Below are 21,330 nucleotides of genomic sequence, written 5' to 3' on the forward strand. Positions count from 1 at the left end.
TTTCTTTTTAAACCGTTTTACTACCAACCAAAAAATAATCTCAATGTGCAGAAAAGGAAGAACCAATTTCGGTTCTTTGTTTCCTAATACATCTTTAAATTATAAATTATAAACAAACTAAAAAACTCAGTAGCCAAAAAATATTAAAGATAAAGACTTTGTTCTTTGTTTCCTAATACATCTTCAATCAAGCATCCAATTGCAGAAAATGAAGATCCATCCTTCATCACAGCTAATCTGCTCTTTTCACTCTTCTCTTTGACTTTATTCCTCACCTCATTATCACCATCCATTTGCAACCACAACTTCTCTACCAATCCCAAAAACAAACTTCTCCATCACAACTTCCCATCTGCAAACAAACACTCCACATCTCCAATATAACAAACACTCCAAAAAAACATTCTTCAAACCCACAAAACATCAAATATATCTTCAACCCATAAAACATCAACAACAGCAAAACATCTGATAATTGCTCTAAGAATCCAAAATTTGTTACAAATTTACAACTTACATTTCTCACTTTGTGAAGAATAAAAAATCTGAACGATAAAGAAAGCTGAGAGTTCGAGATTGGTTGTGAAATCAAAATGAAACGCGTGTTGTTGCTGGTGCAGGAAGAAGAAGAAATAGCTCCATCGCTAAAAGAAGAAGTTTGTCTCCGTCGACATTCGAACAACTCCATCTTCGTCAGTCAAATCGAACACACTCACTCTCCCAATCCATCAGTCAAACAACTTTGTCTTCGTCGATGTACTCCGCCTCAAATTCTGAATCTCCTCTCTAGATCACTCACTCAATCTCTTCTCTAACACATAGTCAGTCAAGGCTCAGCTCAAGGCTATTTCAAAATGTCTTAGAATGAATAAATGAAGAATTAGGGATTTGGTTGACACATAATAGTTTTAGGCATTTTAAGTGGAAGCCGGTTCATTATTCTAGGTTTGGTTAACCGAAATTATTTTTACACCAAACTGTTAACCAAAACGGGAAATCCGATTCTTGCATTTTTCTAATCAAAATCGAACCGGTTCCTGAGAAAAACCAAAAAATCAGTCTAGTTTCAGTTCGATTCGGATTAAGGTTGTTTTTTCCACACCAACCTTTGTCACCATAGGGGTGTTCATTTGTCTTTCGTCTTTGGAATAGTGAAGTTGATTTTGAGGTAAAATATTGGTTTTATTTGTGTAAGTATAAATATTGAATTTAATATGCTAACATTTTTTTTTCTTTGTTAGTGTGCCTTATGTCGATGATGGAGTCTTCAATCACAGTCATGACTTTTGGCTATAAAAGTATCAAGTCTATAGTATGTGTATGTGTGTATATATATATATATATATATTTTTTTTTTTTTCTTTACTAATGATTATTTTCTTCCTTATATAGTGCCACTACTTCAAGTTTAGAAGTATTTAAAGCAGTAAGTCAAATTCTATAATTAGCTAGCAACGATATACGTCCTGAAAAAAATGTTTCCAAAGAAAGGAACTGAAAAATCAAAATCATATCATCGATTTAATTCAACAAAGAAATATATATATGAGACAAGATATATGATATAGTGCTAGATGGTATAATTCCTTACAACATTAGCCCGACATATGCGCGAAATATACACAAAAGAATTAATGTTTATATTGATTTCAGAACAAGTAAAAGAATTAATGCTTGTGAAAATTCTGCAGAGGAATCCATTCACCGTTGTCTTTTGGATCGTAATGAGGTTGATTTTGAGGTAAAATATTAGTTTTTATTAGTATAAATATAAATATTGAATTTAATATGCAAACATTTTGTTTTTCTTTGTTAATATGTCTTCTGTCAAGGACGGGATAAAATTAAAATGCATTTAATTGGAATGTCATTCACCGCTTATGATGGGGAATTAAACACTTCTGCCACACTCACTGAAGGTGTCAAGCCAATACAATTCACTTCTCTGACCTTCAGGTTGATGGGGTAAGTTTCAATTACACGTTAGCATTGTTGCTGTTTCAGGGGTACTCCATGCGCTTGCCACACGCCTCACATGTAATTCGGGTCGATTCGACCCGTTCCATATTTAATCGGGTCAATTTTGACCTGATTTGACTTATTTGACCTTATGGGTTAGGCATTGACTGGGTTTAACTAACCTGTTTGACCTTATGGGTCGAGTGTTGATTGGGTTTGACTGACTCGTTTGAGCTTATGGATCGGGTTTGACTAACCCGTTTTAATGTACTGGGTCAGATCAACAGGTCAACTTGACCCATTTTTATTTAGGTTTTTGGGTTGGCCCAGAGATGAATATATGTGGTTTGTAAATATGGCTAACACAAATCAAACATGTAGCCCAATGGTTAGAGAGTTGGGATTAAACTTTGTCATCTTCAACCTTTATCCAGGTCTGCAACTTGGTACCTAACCCAGAAATTAATCCGTACAGAAACCCGAAGCTTTAAAGAGGCATATCTTAGTCATTTTAACTCCATTTTTTATGATTTAAAAACCATTTTCTTCATAATTTCATAAGGAATCTAATAGTCTAATTATCATTACCAAAAAGACAACTTTTTACACACAAAAATTCAAAATTTAAAACTGCATTTAATCAACAACCAATATGCTCTAACATAATAGTATAAATTTAAAATAATATAAACCACTGCTCTGATACCAATGTTGGAAAAACATAGAATAACAAATATTATAAACTAATCCCAAGATCATAGTCACCCATTGCAATCACATTTTGTATATAAACGAATTACAATGAATTTACAGAGCATAAATACCTCCTCCTTATCTCTAAAGCAAAATTGAATNCATTTTTTTTTCTTTGTTAGTGTGCCTTATGTCGATGATGGAGTCTTCAATCACAGTCACGACTTTTGGCTATAAAAGTATCAAGTCTATAGTATGTGTATGTGTGTATATATATATATATATATATTTTTTTTTTTTTCTTTACTAATGATTATTTTCTTCCTTATATAGTGCCACTACTTCAAGTTTAGAAGTATTTAAAGCAGTAAGTCAAATTCTATAATTAGCTATCAACGATATACGTCCTGAAAAAAATGTTTCCAAAGAAAGGAACTGAAAAATCAAAATCATATCATCGATTTAATTCAACAAAGAAATATATATATGAGACAAGATATATGATATAGTGCTAGATGGTATAATTCCTTACAACATTAGCCCGACATATGCGCGAAATATACACAAAAGAATTAATGTTTATATTGATTTCAGAACAAGTAAAAGAATTAATGCTTGTGAAAATTCTGCAGAGGAATCCATTCACCGTTGTCTTTTGGATCGTAATGAGGTTGATTTTGAGGTAAAATATTAGTTTTTATTAGTATAAATATAAATATTGAATTTAATATGCAAACATTTTGTTTTTCTTTGTTAATATGTCTTCTGTCAAGGACGGGATAAAATTAAAATGCATTTAATTGGAATGTCATTCACCGTTTATGATGGGGAATTAAACACTTCCGCCACACTCGCTGAAGGTGTCAAGCCAATACAATTCACTTCTCTGACCTTCAGGTTGATGGGGTAAGTTTCAATTACACGTTAGCATTGTTGCTGTTTCAGGGGTACTCCATGCGCTTGCCACGCGCCTCACATGTAATTCGGGTCGATTCGACCCGTTCCACATTTAATCGGGTCAATTTTGACCTGATTTGACTTTTTTGACCTTATCGGTCAGGCGTTGACCGGGTTTAACTAACCCGTTTGACCTTATGGGTCGAGTGTTGACTGGGTTTGACTGACTCGTTTGAGCTTATGGATCGGGTTTGACTAACCCGTTTTAATGTACTGGGTCAGATCAGTAGGTCAACTTGACCCATTTTTATTTAGGTTTTTGGGTTGGCCCGGAGATGAATATATATGGTTTGTAAATATGGCTAACACAAATTAAACATGTAGCCTAGTGGTTAGAGAGTTGGGCTTTATCTTTGTCATCTTCAACCTTTATCCAGGTCTGCAACTTGGTACCTAACCCAGAAATTAACCCGTACAGAAACCCGAAACTTTAAAGAGGCATATCTTAGTCATTTTAACTCCATTTTTTATGATTCAAAAACTATTTTCTTCATAATTTCATAAGGAATCTAATAGTCTAATTATCATTACCAAAAAGACAAATTTTTATACACAAAAATTCAAAATTTAAAACTGCATTTAATCAACAACCAACATGCTCTAACATAATAGTACGAATTTAAAACAATATAAACCACTGCTCTGATACCAATGTTGGAAAAATATAGAATAAAAAATATTATAAACTAATACCAAGATCATAGTCACCCATTGCAATCACATTTTGTATATAAACGAATTACAATGAATTTACAGAGCATAAATACCTCCTCCTTATCTCTAAAGCAAAATTGAATCTGAAAGAATAAATTGCGTAGAGTATTTTTCTTTTCAATTTTTAGAGAGAGAGAGAGCGTGTACATATCTATTTGTATATTGGTGTGTATTTATTACTAAAAGAAAAAAACTTTCTCTTATATGAGCGGCGATTGGTGAAAAACTATTTTTGGCAGTTTCCACTTCCCATGCCGTTTGGGTTAATTCATCATGAGAAGACCCTTATCCAATACATTATATATTTGCTATCAATCAATCAAGTAGTTTTAGTCGTCTTAAAAGAATTATGAAATACTACAATCTGACTTTCAAGTTATAATTAAAATCAAGATCATTTTTTGGTTTGAGATTATTACAAAAAAGCAAGTCAATAAATAACGATATTATATATTTTCCATCAATCAATTCATTAGCTTTATTCTTTGAAGATATTTGCTAACTTGTTTTTTTGCGATAATATCAAACCAAAAAATGTCATGGTTTCAATTATTACATGACCACTTATAATGTTTGTGAAAAACTTGTACAGGTGTCCATGCAACTTTGTTGCCTTCGGGGGTGTCCATTCGTCTTTTGTCTTTGGGAGTAGTGAAGTTGATTTTGATATTGTAATGTTACAAATAATAAGGTAATACATGTTTTAGAATATTATTATGTCAAAAGCTAAACTCATTCAATTTTAGCATTGACATGCTCATTTCATGAAACCTCAAATAAATCCGCATGATAAACTATTATATATTTGCCAACAATCAATCCATTAGTTTTATTCCCCTCACAAAGAATTATGGAATACTACTCTTTAAAGATATTTGCTGACTTGTTTTTTTGCGATAATCTCAAACAGATAAATGGTTTAGGTTTCAATTATTAACTAGAAATTACTTGCAATACTTGTGAAAATTCTGCAGAGGAATCCATTTGCCGTTGTCTTTCGAATTGTAATGAGGTTGATTTTGAGGTAAAATATCAGTTTTTATTTGTGTAAATATAAATGTTGAATTTAATACGTTAACAAATTTTTTTTTTCTTTGTTGATATGACTTTTGTCAAGGACCGGATAAAATTAAAATGTATCCAATTGAAACGTCATTTACAGCTTATGATGGGGAATTAAACACTGATCTGCCACACTCGCTGAAGTTGTCAAACCAATATAATTCACTTCTCTGGCCTTTCGGTTGACAGGGTAAGTTTAATTTTTTTTTTTTTAATATATTTATTGAATATGCATATTCTTTACTAATTAATGACTCTTTTTCTTCTTTATATAGTGCCACTACTTCAAGTTTGGCCGAAGTATTAATTATACTTTTTCTTATGGTTTGAATAAATTAATAAGTGATTAATACGAGTTTTCTAATAAATTGATCACCATCTTTGGTTGGTTGGTGATTAGTAATTATTATCACTAATAAATGACATGAATTTTAATTACCTTTTTTTTTTCTTACAATACCATTCAAATAAACTATAATAAATTCTATTAAAGATGTTCATAAAAGTTAAACTCACAATAAAATAAACGAATCTCATGAGTTGTACCAATTTTCTAATAAACTAATTACCACCTTTGGTTTGTTGGTGATTAGTAATTATTATCATGAATAAAGAAGATTAATTTTAATTACATATGTTTTACGGTTCCTTTCAAGTAAACTTAAAATAATAAATTCTATTAAAAATATTAATAAAATTAAACTTGTAATAAAAGAATCAAACAACATGAGCTGTAAATAAGAAATGTGTGATTTTATCATAAATCTCTCATTGATTGATAAAAACATTACCACACCATAATGAATATTAAACATATTACTTGGAAGCAATTTTATTCTACTTAGAGTTAAAAGAGGCATCAAATACCAAAAAATGTTAATGGAGAATAAAATTTATATGACTTCTTTTTAGCTTAATAAAACCTATTTATTTATATATAATAAATATGAAACAAAATATTTGTAGTACGTAAGATATGATGTAGTACAAGATAATATATGATGCGTTTGGTTTATTATTTTTGATAAGATTTTGGGAATAGTATTGGGTTATTGGATAGGGGAGTATTACGAGGTAAACTTTAAAAATTTATGAAAAAGCCCTTAGATTTACTAATTTAATTAAAGACCCTAATATATAAAATGACAAAAACACCCTTACCACCTTAATGCCAGATTCCGGCCACCACCACCGGAATTTGGTTGAAAAATTTCGTTACGACACAGACCGATTGGATCCGTGCCGTAACGCGTTGTTATGGCCTTTTCTGGCCAAATCCACCACGGATCTGTCGGAAAAGGCCAGATCTACGAACTGTTGTGGTTGCGACGGCCGGAAAAGGTTGAAACAGGCTAGATTTTGCCATTACCGTCTATTTACGGTGGCTGTGTGACTATTGTGATAGATTTCGGCTACCACCGACAGTGGTTGCTGAAATCTGGCAAGTATTGGTGGGTGAGAGTGTTTTTGTTAGTTTTTAAACTTCTTTTCTAGGGAGTATTTAATAAAATTAATAAATTTATAGGGGTTTAATTAAAAAATATACTAATATTTTGAGAATAACATGACAAACAACGTTTGAAAATTAGGATCGGGAATATGATAAAAACAATAAATCAAACTCACGCATAATTCTTTACAATATTAGTCTGACATATGCACGACATATTTTAGTGTTTGTATTAACTTTAGAATAAGTAATTAAATGACTGTTATAACATGTTTAAGTCCAACCAAGCATCTCCTCCACCTCTGTCACCATCTCCTCCACCTCCGCCGAGGTCGAAGCAAGGCAAAGAAAGGAATTCTCCATACTCACTCTCGTCGGCCCTCTAAGGTCTCGATCAGAGTTAACCTTTTGAAGGGTGGAAACTTTTCTAGGCCTAGAAAAAGAATACGCCTCATCAAGGTGAGCGGTGGGGAGACCATCATTATCCCCCATCTGAGTCCTTTCCATCTCAGACATGGGGACTTTTTCTGTTGCCCTGGGTTGGTATGGGGAAGTCATATCCTGATGACCAAAAACATAGCATCTCTCACATTGAGACGGTCTCCAATGAAATTCCACTCTAATCTCAACACTCTTGAGTAAGCAATTTTCCTCGTAGGGAATCAAAACCCTCATCACATCTTGTAGCTTCCGAGATACATCCACTTCAACCAACATTCGAGCATACCCAATACGCCCCGAATCATTTCGACAAGTATCTTCCCTTACCCGATCCATGCCCAAAGGTTTCCCCACTCCACTAGCTAAGTAACTTAGCCCATCGGGGCTCCACATTTCCCAGGGGATGCCATACAACTTAATCCACAAAGGGATGAACTGGGGAGATTCCTTGCTTAACTCCATAGTCGGTTGCCATTTTGGAAGAAGAATGGGTCTGCTATGGAATAACCAGGGACCACATCTCCCAGACATTGCATCATGGATGTCTCATTTCCAAATTTGGAAAAGCATTAACCACACCGTAATGAATATTTGCTTGGAGGCGATACGTACTGTTAAAAAAAAGAGGCATTATATACCAAAAAAAAAAAAAAAAAAAAGGTAAATAAAATTATGTAACTTCTTTTTAGCTTAATAAAACCACTGTATATGTTCCTACAAATATCCAGAGATTGTTTGTGTAAAAGGTATTATCTTATCGGTGTCACTTGTTTTGTATTTCAAACCTTCTTCGGATTCTAAATAAAGGTTAGGATAGAGGAAGAAGAGAGTATTGAGAGAGTGGACAGGATATCAGCTCTACCACAACCAATTTTACACATCTTGTCATTCCTTCCATTCCAACTAGTTGCTCAAACTAGTATTGTCTTCAAAACATGGCAAAAAGCCTGGCATAAATTCCCATTTTGGAGTTTGACACTAATATCTTTCGTCAAGATCGGTGGAATGATCATGGTTACACTGGAAGAAGCTAAAGCCACGATTTTCAACTTGCTCCATTATGTTGAAAAATTGATGAGGAACCCACAAGAAGATGAGTATAGAAAAACTCTCACTCCACTTAATCATCTCCTCAAATGGGGCAAAAATACCTATGAATACAATGTCCAGAAAAATAATAAACCCTCAATCAAATGAGGAGTTCAATATGTTAAATTACAACACTTTCATTTAGTTAGCTCGCGTTGAAGAGTGAGCTGACGAGTCAGATTTCTCAGCCAAATAATGCTCAAGCATATCTTCTTCATCATCTGAAATCACCAGAAGACAAATAGTGTTCTTGTTAGCGGTAACAGAAAATAATGCTTACCAACCTTAATAAAATATCAAATCTTGGTAATATCAAACAGTAAAGTAACGGGATAGGTAAAGATTCGAAGATTCACCTTCAAAATCATCGTCATCGAAATCAATATCTTCCACAATGTCCTCCTCAGATCCTTCATTGACTGCAGCTGCACCTTTCTGCGTAGTAAAGAAAAGTAACATATAATGCAATCCTCATGAACTCATTCCATGACCCTACACCGTTCACACCCAGACACACGCACGCAAAAAGCGAGACACAAGACAATTGAGTAAGAACTCCCACCTTTGTCCAAAGATATACAGTAAGGTTCCTACTTCTTTACTTTTATCAGTTAAAGGACTAAAATAAATAAAAAAGAAAAGAAGTTCCAACTTGAGACACAGACCTAACAAAAGGAACAATGCAGTACTTCATCTAGGGAAGAACAAGTACAGTATAGCACCAAAATGACCAATATTGAAGTTGAATAATAATTGTCTACAGCTTCTGAGTTAGCTGGTTCATCCCCAAGGGAAATCTAATTCAATGTTAAAATTGATATAGACTCATAAACACTAATTTTATTATTTCTTACTGTTTAGAAAGAAACTTAGTACTTCAAATCTTATTGTAAGAAACATATAACAGAAAAGCACTTTTAGTTACTAGGGATTATTAGATTTGGGTGCATCTGAAAAGACATAGAGAAGCATGATTTAAATATGTGATGTACCACAGAAGCTCTTCCACTTTCAAACCACTGTCTGCCAGTCATCTTTTTCTCCTTAGGTGCTGTGAGTGCAGCTTCCGGCATTAATCTGAAAGTTAGGGCAAAGTCATTGAGGGTTTTCATTTATAAGAAATGTGAGTTTTGCATAAAAGAGAAAATGACAATAATTGGAAAATTTTTCATGTAAATTGCATGTCCCCACTTTCATATGCTTGGCAGTGACACTATGTCCAGAGAATTGGGAGCTGACCATCAAAATAATGAGGCAGAAGATTTCCATAGAACTTACTTGGCTCGCTCTAATGCCAACTCTGCCTCAAACCTTTCCCTCCATGCCAAAAATGTCTCAATAGTAACAGGCTCTCCATGTGGTATAATTACCTGTTCATTAAACAAAAAGGAAAGAGGAAGAAAGTAAAAGAGCTGCTCCTCCCATATCACATTTCACCAAAAACACCCTCACTTCAGAAAGGTAGATTAATTGAAAATACATCAAGAATACACAAAATGAAACATGCAAAACTCAGAAATTGTGGACAGAAACAAACAAAGGCACCAGCAATTATTATATGCTTATAAATGCCAGGATACAAAATTGTTTATATACTTGAATTTAGTAAATCTATAACCAGAGTAGTGAAAACCAAGATATAGGACACAGAGACATACATCTTCTTTTTCCACTTCTTCTTCTCCAGCGTTGTCATTACTAGTGTCTTGGCTATATCTTTCAGACAGCCACTCCTTAGCAGATGTAACCAGTGTGTAGACCATGGCCATACCAAGATTTTCAGATGCCTGTGGAATGCAAGTATTTGAGTCAAAATTTATATAACTTGAATAACTTTACATCATGTATTAAGCTGTATAACTACTTACAGTGTGTACATATATTTTCGCCAACAAAACAAAAATCTATTATGGGCATAGCACATATAATTCAAGTAAACTTTTAGAGAGCCAAAACATTGTCCGTCAACATTAATGTTGAAAAAGTAAAATGCAAATTTCAAAAGGGCCAACGAACCACCTCTTGTTCAAGCTTGTCTTTCAAAACTTTAAGATCACCAACTTGTATTCCTCGTAAACTGGAACAAGCATCCCAATGTCAGTATTAAAAAATACAGGATCATTTGAATCATACATTAAGTGTACAATAGATTACAAGTCCTGAGCATATATGGTTGGCAGTTAAAGATAAATCCATGTGATATAGACACTCCAGTTTGTAATCATTTAAAAATCAAATGATACATTAGAGGTGCAGCTACACTCAAACCTGATCTAAAAAAAAAAAAAAAAAAAAGAAAAAAAAGGTAGTTGTTTTCTGTTGTACAGTTGTATGGCATTAGGTGAAAATTTAATAATTTCAGGATAGGTCAAGAAAGTTCAACTTGAGGTTGGAGTTGCAAACAAAAGTACAAATAATTAATGTCCTATAAAATGTAAAAATATGTGAATGGGAGGATAATAGTCTTCTGCACACTAACCTCCACAGGAAGCACGTACTAACCTTTTTACATTCAAAAGAGGAGGTTCATCTGGATACTTTTCTGTGTGAGAGAAAATTAAAGCCAGCTGAACTGCAAAAGAAATTTGAGACAAAAGCTTATGTCCAGAGAGAATCTAAAGATCCTGAACTAGTTGGCTAAGAAGATGACAATCAACAGAAAGCTTATTAGGGAAAAGAGAAACCAGCAAATGCTCCAACTTTATAATAGAAAACAGCAACCTGGAGTAGTTGTTGACTCGTCTAACTCATCATCCTGTTGAACATAAGCAATGAAATCAATAGAAGGAAATGGACTTGCTAAGCACAACATCACACATATTGTATATGTCAATATGAAGTTTTATGATGTATGATAAAAGAATAAATTGTCAAACTACACTAAGAGGAGGAGTTTATGCAAGTACCTGTGGAGATAGTGTTATCTGGAAGCACCTATTAGAAGTGTTCAATCCACTCTCAGCAGAGTGAATTTCTAACATGAAGCACCAGCAGAAGACCATGCCTCAGTACATATTAGGAATGGTGAGGAGGAAAATGGCAACATAAAGGATAGTTAAGAACAGATGCCCAAAAGCACATTCCGTGCCTTAAACTCCATAGTCGGTTGCCATTTTGGAGAAGAATGGGTCTGCTATGGAATAACCAGGGACCACATCTTCCAGACATTGCATCATGGATGTCTCATTTCCAAATTTGGAAAAGCATAACCACACCGTAATGAATATTTGCTTGGAGGCGATACGTACTGTTAAAAAAAAGAGGCATATATACCAAAAAAAAAAAGGTAAATAAATTATGTAACTTCTTTTTAGTTAATAAACCACTGTATATGTTCTACAAAATCCAGAGATTGTTTGTGTAAAAGGTATTATCTTATTGGTGTCACTTGTTTTGTATTTCAAACCTTCTTCGGATTCTAAATAAAGGTTAGGATAGAGGAAGAAGAGAGTATTGAGAGAGTGGACAGGATATCAGCTCTACCACAACCAATTTTACACATCTTGTCATCCTTCCATTCCAACTAGTCGCTCAAACTAGTAGTCTTCAAAACATGGCAAAAAGCCTGGCATAAATTCCCATTTTGGAGTTTGACACTAATATCTTTCGTCAAGATCGGTGGAATGATCATGGTTACACTGGAAGAAGCTAAAGCCACGATTTTCAACTTGCTCCATTATGTTGAAAAATTGATGAGGAACCCACAAGAAGATGAGTATAGAAAAACTCTCACTCCACTTAATCATCTCCTCAAATGGGGCAAAAATACCTATGAATACAATGTCCAGAAAATAAAAAACCCTCAATCAAATGAGGAGTTCAATATGTTAAATTACAACACTTTCATTTAGTTAGCTCGTGCCGAAGAGTGAGCTGACGAGTCAGATTTCTCAGCCAATAATGCTCAAGCATATCTTCTATCATCTGAAATCACCAGAAGACAAATAGTGTTCTTGTTAGCGGTAACAGAAAATAATGCTTACCAACCTTAATAAAATATCAAATCTTGGTAATATCAAACATAAAGTAACGGGATAGGTAAAGATTCGAAGATTCACCTTCAAAATCATCGTCATCGAAATCAATATCTTCCACAAGTCCTCCTCAGATCCTTCATTGACTGCAGCTGCACCTTTGCGTAGTAAAGAAAAGTAACATTAATGCAATCCTCATGAACTCATTCCATGACCCTACACCGTTCACACCCAGACACACGCACGCAAAAAGCGAGACACAAGACAATTGAGTAAGAACTCCCACCTTTGTCAAAGATATACAGTGTTTAGGTTTCAATTATTAACTAGAAATTACTTGCAGTACTTGTGAAAATTCTGCAGAGGAATCCATTCGCCGTTGTCCTTTGGATAGTCGTGAGGTTGATTTTGAGGTAAAATATCAGTTTTTATTTGTATCAAATCAATATAAGTCACTTTTTTGACCTTTAGGTTGACAGGGTAAGTTTATTTTATATATATATATATATTGAATATGCATATTCTTTACTAATTAATGACTCTTTTCTTCTTTATATAGTGCCACTACTTCAATTTTGGCCTAAGTATTAATTATACTTCTTCTTACAGTATTGGCCCTCCTAGAGTTTATCCTGTGGTTCAAGTTAAAAACATGAAGTATCATTTTGAGATTATGTCTGGTACAATAATATGATGGTGTTATTTCAACATTTTTCATTTTAAATTAATTACATGTTCTATGGTTTGAATAAACTAATAAGTAATTAATACTGAGTTTTCTAATAAATTGATCACCATCTTTGGTTGGTTGGTGATTAGTAATTATTATCATTAATAAATGACATGAATTTTAATTACCTTTTTTTTTACAATACCATTCAAATATACTATAATAAATTCTATTAAAGATGTTCATAAAAGTTAAACTCACCATAAAATAAACGAATCACATGAGTTGTACCAATTTTCTAATAAACTAATTACCACCTTTGGTTTGTTGGTGATTAGTAATTATTATCATGAATAAAGAAGATTAATTTTAATTACATGTGTTTTACGGTCCGTTCTCCGTTCAAGTAAACTTAAAATAATAAATTCTATTAAAAATATTAATAAAATTAAACTTGTAATAAAAGAATCAAACAACATGAGCTGTAAATAAGAAATGTGTGATTTTATCATAAATCTCTCATTGATTGATAAAAACATTACCACACCATAATGAATATTAAACATATTACTTGGAAGCAATTTTATTCTACTTAGAGTTAAAAGAGGCATCAAATACCAAAAAATGTAAATGGAGAATAAAATTTATATGACTTCTTTTTAGCTTAATAAAACCGATTTATTTATATATAATAAATATGAAACAAAATATTTGTAGTACGTAAGATATGATGTAGTACCAGATAATATATGGTGCGTTTGGTTTATTATTTTTGATAAGATTTTGGGGATAGTATTGGGTTATTGGATAGGGGAGTATTACGAGGTAAACTTTAAAAATTTATGAAAAAGCCCTTAGATTTACTAATTTAATTAAAGACCCTAATATATAAAATGACAAAAACACCCTTACTACCTGTAATGCCAGATTCCGGCCACCACCACCGGAATTTGGTTGAAAAATTTCGTTACGACATAGACCGATTGGATCCGTGCCGTAACGCGTTGTTATGGCCTTTTCTGGCCAAATCCACCACGGATCTTTCGGAAAAGGCCAGATCTACGAACTGTTGTGGTTGCGACGGCCGGAAAAGGTTGAAACGACGGCCATCTTTGGCCGTCGTTGACGGGATCTGGCCGGAAAAGGCTAGATTTTGTCATTACCAGCTATTTACGGTGGATGTGTGACTATTGTGATAGATTTCGGCTACCACCGACAGTGGTTGCCGAAATCTGGCAGGTATTGGTGGGTGGGGGTATTTTTGTTAGTTTTTAAACTTTTTTTCTAGGGGGTATTTAATGAAATTAATAAATTTATAAGAGGTTCAACATAATTAAAAAAATATACTAATATTTTGGGAATAACGTGAGAAACAACATTTAAAAAATAGGATTGAGAATATGGATAAAAACAATAAGCCAAACTCACCCATGATTCTTTACCATATCAGTCTGACATATGCACGACATATTTTAGTGTTTGTATTAACTTTAGAATAAGTAATTAAATGACTGTTATAACATGTTTAAGTCCAACCAAGCATCTCCTCCACCTCTGTCACCATCTCCTCCACCTCCGCCGAGGTCGAAGCAAGGCAAAGAAAGGAATTCTTTGTACTCACTCTCGTTGGCCCTCTAAGGTCTCGATTAGAGCTAACCCTTTGAGGGGTGGAAACTTTTCTAAGCCTAGAAAAAGTATACGCCTCATCAAGGTGAGCGGTGGGGAGACCATCATTATCCCCCATCTGAGTCCTTTCCATCTCAGACATGGGGACTTTTTCTGTTGCCCTGGGTTGGTATGGGGAAGTCATATCCTGATGACCAAAAACATAGCATCTCTCACATTGAGACGGTCTCCAATGAAATTCCACTCTAATCTCAACACTCTTGAGTAAGCAATTTTCCTCGTAGGGAATCAAAACCCTCATCACATCTTGTAGCTTCCGAGATACATCCACTTCAACCAACATTCGAGCATACCCAATACGCCCCGAATCATTTCGACAAGTATCTTCCCTTACCCGATCCATGCCCAAAGGTTTCCCCACTCCACTAGCTAAGTAACTTAGCCCATCGGGGCTCCACATTTCCCAGGGGATGCCATACAACTTAATCCACAAAGGGATGAACTGGGGAGATTCCTTGCTTAACTCCATAGTCGGTTGCCATTTTGGAAGAAGAATGGGTCTGCTATGGAATAACCAGGGACCACATCTCCCAGACATTGCATCATGGATGTCTCATTTCCAAATTTGGAAAAGCATTAACCACACCGTAATGAATATTTGCTTGGAGGCGATACGTACTGTTAAAAAAAAGAGGCATTATATACCAAAAAAAAAAAAAAAAAAAAGGTAAATAAAATTATGTAACTTCTTTTTAGCTTAATAAAACCACTGTATATGTTCCTACAAATATCCAGAGATTGTTTGTGTAAAAGGTATTATCTTATCGGTGTCACTTGTTTTGTATTTCAAACCTTCTTCGGATTCTAAATAAAGGTTAGGATAGAGGAAGAAGAGAGTATTGAGAGAGTGGACAGGATATCAGCTCTACCACAACCAATTTTACACATCTTGTCATTCCTTCCATTCCAACTAGTTGCTCAAACTAGTATTGTCTTCAAAACATGGCAAAAAGCCTGGCATAAATTCCCATTTTGGAGTTTGACACTAATATCTTTCGTCAAGATCGGTGGAATGATCATGGTTACACTGGAAGAAGCTAAAGCCACGATTTTCAACTTGCTCCATTATGTTGAAAAATTGATGAGGAACCCACAAGAAGATGAGTATAGAAAAACTCTCACTCCACTTAATCATCTCCTCAAATGGGGCAAAAATACCTATGAATACAATGTCCAGAAAAATAATAAACCCTCAATCAAATGAGGAGTTCAATATGTTAAATTACAACACTTTCATTTAGTTAGCTCGCGTTGAAGAGTGAGCTGACGAGTCAGATTTCTCAGCCAAATAATGCTCAAGCATATCTTCTTCATCATCTGAAATCACCAGAAGACAAATAGTGTTCTTGTTAGCGGTAACAGAAAATAATGCTTACCAACCTTAATAAAATATCAAATCTTGGTAATATCAAACAGTAAAGTAACGGGATAGGTAAAGATTCGAAGATTCACCTTCAAAATCATCGTCATCGAAATCAATATCTTCCACAATGTCCTCCTCAGATCCTTCATTGACTGCAGCTGCACCTTTCTGCGTAGTAAAGAAAAGTAACATATAATGCAATCCTCATGAACTCATTCCATGACCCTACACCGTTCACACCCAGACACACGCACGCAAAAAGCGAGACACAAGACAATTGAGTAAGAACTCCCACCTTTGTCCAAAGATATACAGTAAGGTTCCTACTTCTTTACTTTTATCAGTTAAAGGACTAAAATAAATAAAAAAGAAAAGAAGTTCCAACTTGAGACACAGACCTAACAAAAGGAACAATGCAGTACTTCATCTAGGGAAGAACAAGTACAGTATAGCACCAAAATGACCAATATTGAAGTTGAATAATAATTGTCTACAGCTTCTGAGTTAGCTGGTTCATCCCCAAGGGAAATCTAATTCAATGTTAAAATTGATATAGACTCATAAACACTAATTTTATTATTTCTTACTGTTTAGAAAGAAACTTAGTACTTCAAATCTTATTGTAAGAAACATATAACAGAAAAGCACTTTTAGTTACTAGGGATTATTAGATTTGGGTGCATCTGAAAAGACATAGAGAAGCATGATTTAAATATGTGATGTACCACAGAAGCTCTTCCACTTTCAAACCACTGTCTGCCAGTCATCTTTTTCTCCTTAGGTGCTGTGAGTGCAGCTTCCGGCATTAATCTGAAAGTTAGGGCAAAGTCATTGAGGGTTTTCATTTATAAGAAATGTGAGTTTTGCATAAAAGAGAAAATGACAATAATTGGAAAATTTTTCATGTAAATTGCATGTCCCCACTTTCATATGCTTGGCAGTGACACTATGTCCAGAGAATTGGGAGCTGACCATCAAAATAATGAGGCAGAAGATTTCCATAGAACTTACTTGGCTCGCTCTAATGCCAACTCTGCCTCAAACCTTTCCCTCCATGCCAAAAATGTCTCAATAGTAACAGGCTCTCCATGTGGTATAATTACCTGTTCATTAAACAAAAAGGAAAGAGGAAGAAAGTAAAAGAGCTGCTCCTCCCATATCACATTTCACCAAAAACACCCTCACTTCAGAAAGGTAGATTAATTGAAAATACATCAAGAATACACAAAATGAAACATGCAAAACTCAGAAATTGTGGACAGAAACAAACAAAGGCACCAGCAATTATTATATGCTTATAAATGCCAGGATACAAAATTGTTTATATACTTGAATTTAGTAAATCTATAACCAGAGTAGTGAAAACCAAGATATAGGACACAGAGACATACATCTTCTTTTTCCACTTCTTCTTCTCCAGCGTTGTCATTACTAGTGTCTTGGCTATATCTTTCAGACAGCCACTCCTTAGCAGATGTAACCAGTGTGTAGACCATGGCCATACCAAGATTTTCAGATGCCTGTGGAATGCAAGTATTTGAGTCAAAATTTATATAACTTGAATAACTTTACATCATGTATTAAGCTGTATAACTACTTACAGTGTGTACATATATTTTCGCCAACAAAACAAAAATCTATTATGGGCATAGCACATATAATTCAAGTAAACTTTTAGAGAGCCAAAACATTGTCCGTCAACATTAATGTTGAAAAAGTAAAATGCAAATTTCAAAAGGGCCAACGAACCACCTCTTGTTCAAGCTTGTCTTTCAAAACTTTAAGATCACCAACTTGTATTCCTCGTAAACTGGAACAAGCATCCCAATGTCAGTATTAAAAAATACAGGATCATTTGAATCATACATTAAGTGTACAATAGATTACAAGTCCTGAGCATATATGGTTGGCAGTTAAAGATAAATCCATGTGATATAGACACTCCAGTTTGTAATCATTTAAAAATCAAATGATACATTAGAGGTGCAGCTACACTCAAACCTGATCTAAAAAAAAAAAAAAAAAAAAGAAAAAAAAGGTAGTTGTTTTCTGTTGTACAGTTGTATGGCATTAGGTGAAAATTTAATAATTTCAGGATAGGTCAAGAAAGTTCAACTTGAGGTTGGAGTTGCAAACAAAAGTACAAATAATTAATGTCCTATAAAATGTAAAAATATGTGAATGGGAGGATAATAGTCTTCTGCACACTAACCTCCACAGGAAGCACGTACTAACCTTTTTACATTCAAAAGAGGAGGTTCATCTGGATACTTTTCTGTGTGAGAGAAAATTAAAGCCAGCTGAACTGCAAAAGAAATTTGAGACAAAAGCTTATGTCCAGAGAGAATCTAAAGATCCTGAACTAGTTGGCTAAGAAGATGACAATCAACAGAAAGCTTATTAGGGAAAAGAGAAACCAGCAAATGCTCCAACTTTATAATAGAAAACAGCAACCTGGAGTAGTTGTTGACTCGTCTAACTCATCATCCTGTTGAACATAAGCAATGAAATCAATAGAAGGAAATGGACTTGCTAAGCACAACATCACACATATTGTATATGTCAATATGAAGTTTTATGATGTATGATAAAAGAATAAATTGTCAAACTACACTAAGAGGAGGAGTTTATGCAAGTACCTGTGGAGATAGTGTTATCTGGAAGCACCTATTAGAAGTGTTCAATCCACTCTCAGCAGAGTGAATTTCTAACATGAAGCACCAGCAGAAGACCATGCCTCAGTACATATTAGGAATGGTGAGGAGGAAAATGGCAACATAAAGGATAGTTAAGAACAGATGCCCAAAAACACAAAAGCCACACACCTTTGAATTCATCCATAAGTATTGCTTCCAACGCTTCAATTTCCATCTCTTGCTCCTGTGCATAGTCTGTAAATTAAGATAGAGAGAAAGCATTAGAAACGAACATATCAACAACTAAAAAGACAAACCAATTCCAACAATATATTAAATCTTGAATCACAGAACATGACTATTTTAACAAATTCAGAAATAATATTTTGCCATTGAATTACAAATGTAGCTACATCCATACACTATCTTGCCACTGTGCAAAACTTCATCAATCTATTATCATTATATTTTCACTACACTGGGTACCAATGCAACTATCATAACAACTATCAGCACCTAAACTAATCTCCTCAGCTGTGACTCCAGACCATCAAAAGCAAAAGCTTTAAGTAGAAGCAAATATTTTCAAAATTGTGACAAGCGATAATAAAAAACAACTTTAGCCTCTACTTCCCTTCATCAGAGAACCCTCAAAAGCTGAAGGGTTCCGACTCAATCAGAAACTAAGTGTAAATGAATGCCCACAAGTTTAAAGTAATCTCTTATAGCCCTGTTCATTAGTTTATACATAAAAATCTGAATTGAATGATGCTCCTAAAAATAATGCTACCAGGCCGATTACAACTGGGAATTGGAAGATTTACTAGTCACTAATTGTATGCTACTTCAACCAAGTCGTGTTACAATTCATTTTCGCTATTACCATGACATTGAACGCTAGCAATGAAACGTTGTAAGCCGCTAAAACCAATCCCAATACCATCTCTCCTTCCAAATACCAAACCCATGCACTAAAAGCCTCCAAATTAACCAGAAACCCGTCTGAATTCACAAAACAAGCATGCCATTGCAGCTTCTGAATATCTCAGTTTCTATCAAGGAACTTCCTTTAACACTAAACCATATCTAGATGATCAAAAACAAAGTAAACCCACAAAACATCGTCCAAAAAAATTATTCAAGCTGAATAAATGAATAAATACATCGCAAATGAAGCTCAAATCTAAAAAAAATACTAATAACTAAGAAAACAGAGTCGTCATGCAACTGAATTGTATAATAAGAACTCGAAAACGATTATGAGTACTACTGAATTGTATTGATCGATTCAGTTTGATGATTAAAAATTTAAACTTTAAATAAATTGAAAGACAATAAAAGTACCCGTCATGATTGATGATATTTTATGCTTTGCTTCTTCTTCTTCTTTCTCTCTTCGGTTCTCAGTGCTGAATCCAATGATACAAAAGAACAATAAACCTAAAAGGCTAAAACGAAGCCTTAAACGCACCGTTTTAAGCGTATTTTTAATATTGCCCCTATATTAATCAAAATCTTAAAATTTACAAACACCAATTAAATGTTACCATATTGATATTTATTTTTTTAAATATAAAAATGAAATGCTAAATTTTTTACCTTAGTCTTAACAGAATAATCCAATTATAGAAATTTGGGTAATTATGATGATCGCTGGGCCAATTTGTTTGGGCCTGATAGGGCCCATTTATTTTCTACATCATTTCTCATCACTGATCATGCAATCTCCACCGTCGATTTCTTAATCACTGTATGGGGACACATCCTTTTATAGCCATTGATTAGTGGACTGTGGACCCTGACCATGCATGTGGGACAGGTGTGGGAAATAATCCTATGCAGCTGTCGTCCCTAATCAAATATCTCTTGATTAAGAAATGATGAGTTACGATACATGCTGTTGTACTGAATCATTTTGCTGAGCGAAATCGTGCCACGTCAACATAGTAGAATTTACAGCTTTAACCATCAGAGGCTTGTTTGGATACAAATATGATTTTTTTTTTTTTACAAAAAATTCTTTTATTAAATTCGTTAACATAAATGGAATATTCAATAAATGGCAATTTATCTTATATAATATATATGACTTATATGTTAAATTATAGAATTTAATAAGTTACACGTTTGGAGAATATTAATTATAATTCTATTAAAAATATCAAATAAAATAATAAATGTTTTGAAATTTTATTTATTATATATAATATTGTAATTTTACCTAATTATTTATTATAAATTATAAGTCTACAAGTATATACAAACCAATAATTTAATTTAATCTCAACTCCCTCAACAATAATATTCTTAAATATCATATGTATTTTTTTGAATTATAATTTAATTTCAAAGCATATATATATATATATATACTAAATTATAAATCATCCTTAAATATAAATTTTTTGAAAATTGTTTAATTGAAATTTAAAAAAAAAAAACCCCAAATCCATGTTTAATATATTAGGTCAAACCTAACCACCAAGATGAATGAAATTAATTTATTTTTTCTAAAAAAAGAAATTATAAATATATGTGGAAATATCACTTAACAAATTGTAAATAAAAAACCGTACTTGACTCATTCAATACACATACAAACTTCTGTCTCTGTTTTAGTGTCTTCACAGTGAAAA

General features: G+C 33.7%; 2 protein-coding genes across 2 annotated transcripts; both read right to left on the bottom strand.

Moving 5' to 3' along the window:
• Positions 1-8,370: 8,370 nt before the first annotated feature.
• Positions 8,371-11,431, bottom strand: LOC116115852 (RWD domain-containing protein 1-like). Its single transcript, XM_031401981.1, has 9 exons — positions 11,272-11,431; positions 11,087-11,120; positions 10,868-10,937; positions 10,385-10,442; positions 10,024-10,152; positions 9,644-9,735; positions 9,358-9,442; positions 8,722-8,800; positions 8,371-8,586 (listed from the first exon to the last, which is right to left on the bottom strand). The coding sequence occupies exons 1-9, from the start codon at positions 11,365-11,367 to the stop codon at positions 8,507-8,509; spliced, it is 723 nt and encodes a 240-aa protein (XP_031257841.1). The 5' UTR covers positions 11,368-11,431; the 3' UTR covers positions 8,371-8,506.
• Positions 11,432-15,796: 4,365 nt separating this feature from the next.
• On the bottom strand, positions 15,797-20,121 carry LOC116115851 (RWD domain-containing protein 1-like). Its single transcript, XM_031401980.1, has 11 exons — positions 20,039-20,121; positions 18,884-18,949; positions 18,698-18,765; positions 18,513-18,546; positions 18,294-18,363; positions 17,811-17,868; positions 17,450-17,578; positions 17,070-17,161; positions 16,784-16,868; positions 16,148-16,226; positions 15,797-16,012 (listed from the first exon to the last, which is right to left on the bottom strand). The coding sequence occupies exons 1-11, from the start codon at positions 20,043-20,045 to the stop codon at positions 15,933-15,935; spliced, it is 768 nt and encodes a 255-aa protein (XP_031257840.1). The 5' UTR covers positions 20,046-20,121; the 3' UTR covers positions 15,797-15,932.
• Positions 20,122-21,330: the final 1,209 nt, after the last annotated feature.

Source organism: Pistacia vera, unplaced genomic scaffold, assembly GCF_008641045.1.
Source record: "Pistacia vera cultivar Batoury unplaced genomic scaffold, PisVer_v2 Contig754, whole genome shotgun sequence".
Classification (NCBI taxonomy): Eukaryota; Viridiplantae; Streptophyta; class Magnoliopsida; order Sapindales; family Anacardiaceae; genus Pistacia; species Pistacia vera.

Excerpts from the sequence above, each read along its gene's own strand:
- LOC116115852 (XM_031401981.1), bottom strand. The coding sequence starts at position 11,367 with ATGGTCTTCTGCTGGTGCTTCATGTTAGAAATTCACTCTGCTGAGAGT. Across the intron at positions 10,938-11,086 it reads CGAGTCAACAACTACTCCAG|TTCAGCTGGCTTTAATTTTC; the intron begins GTTGCTGTTTTC and ends TTTCTTTTGCAG. Across the intron at positions 10,153-10,384 it reads AAGACAAGCTTGAACAAGAG|GCATCTGAAAATCTTGGTAT; the intron begins GTGGTTCGTTGG and ends TGCATTCCACAG.
- LOC116115851 (XM_031401980.1), bottom strand. Across the intron at positions 18,364-18,512 it reads CGAGTCAACAACTACTCCAG|TTCAGCTGGCTTTAATTTTC; the intron begins GTTGCTGTTTTC and ends TTTCTTTTGCAG. Across the intron at positions 17,579-17,810 it reads AAGACAAGCTTGAACAAGAG|GCATCTGAAAATCTTGGTAT; the intron begins GTGGTTCGTTGG and ends TGCATTCCACAG.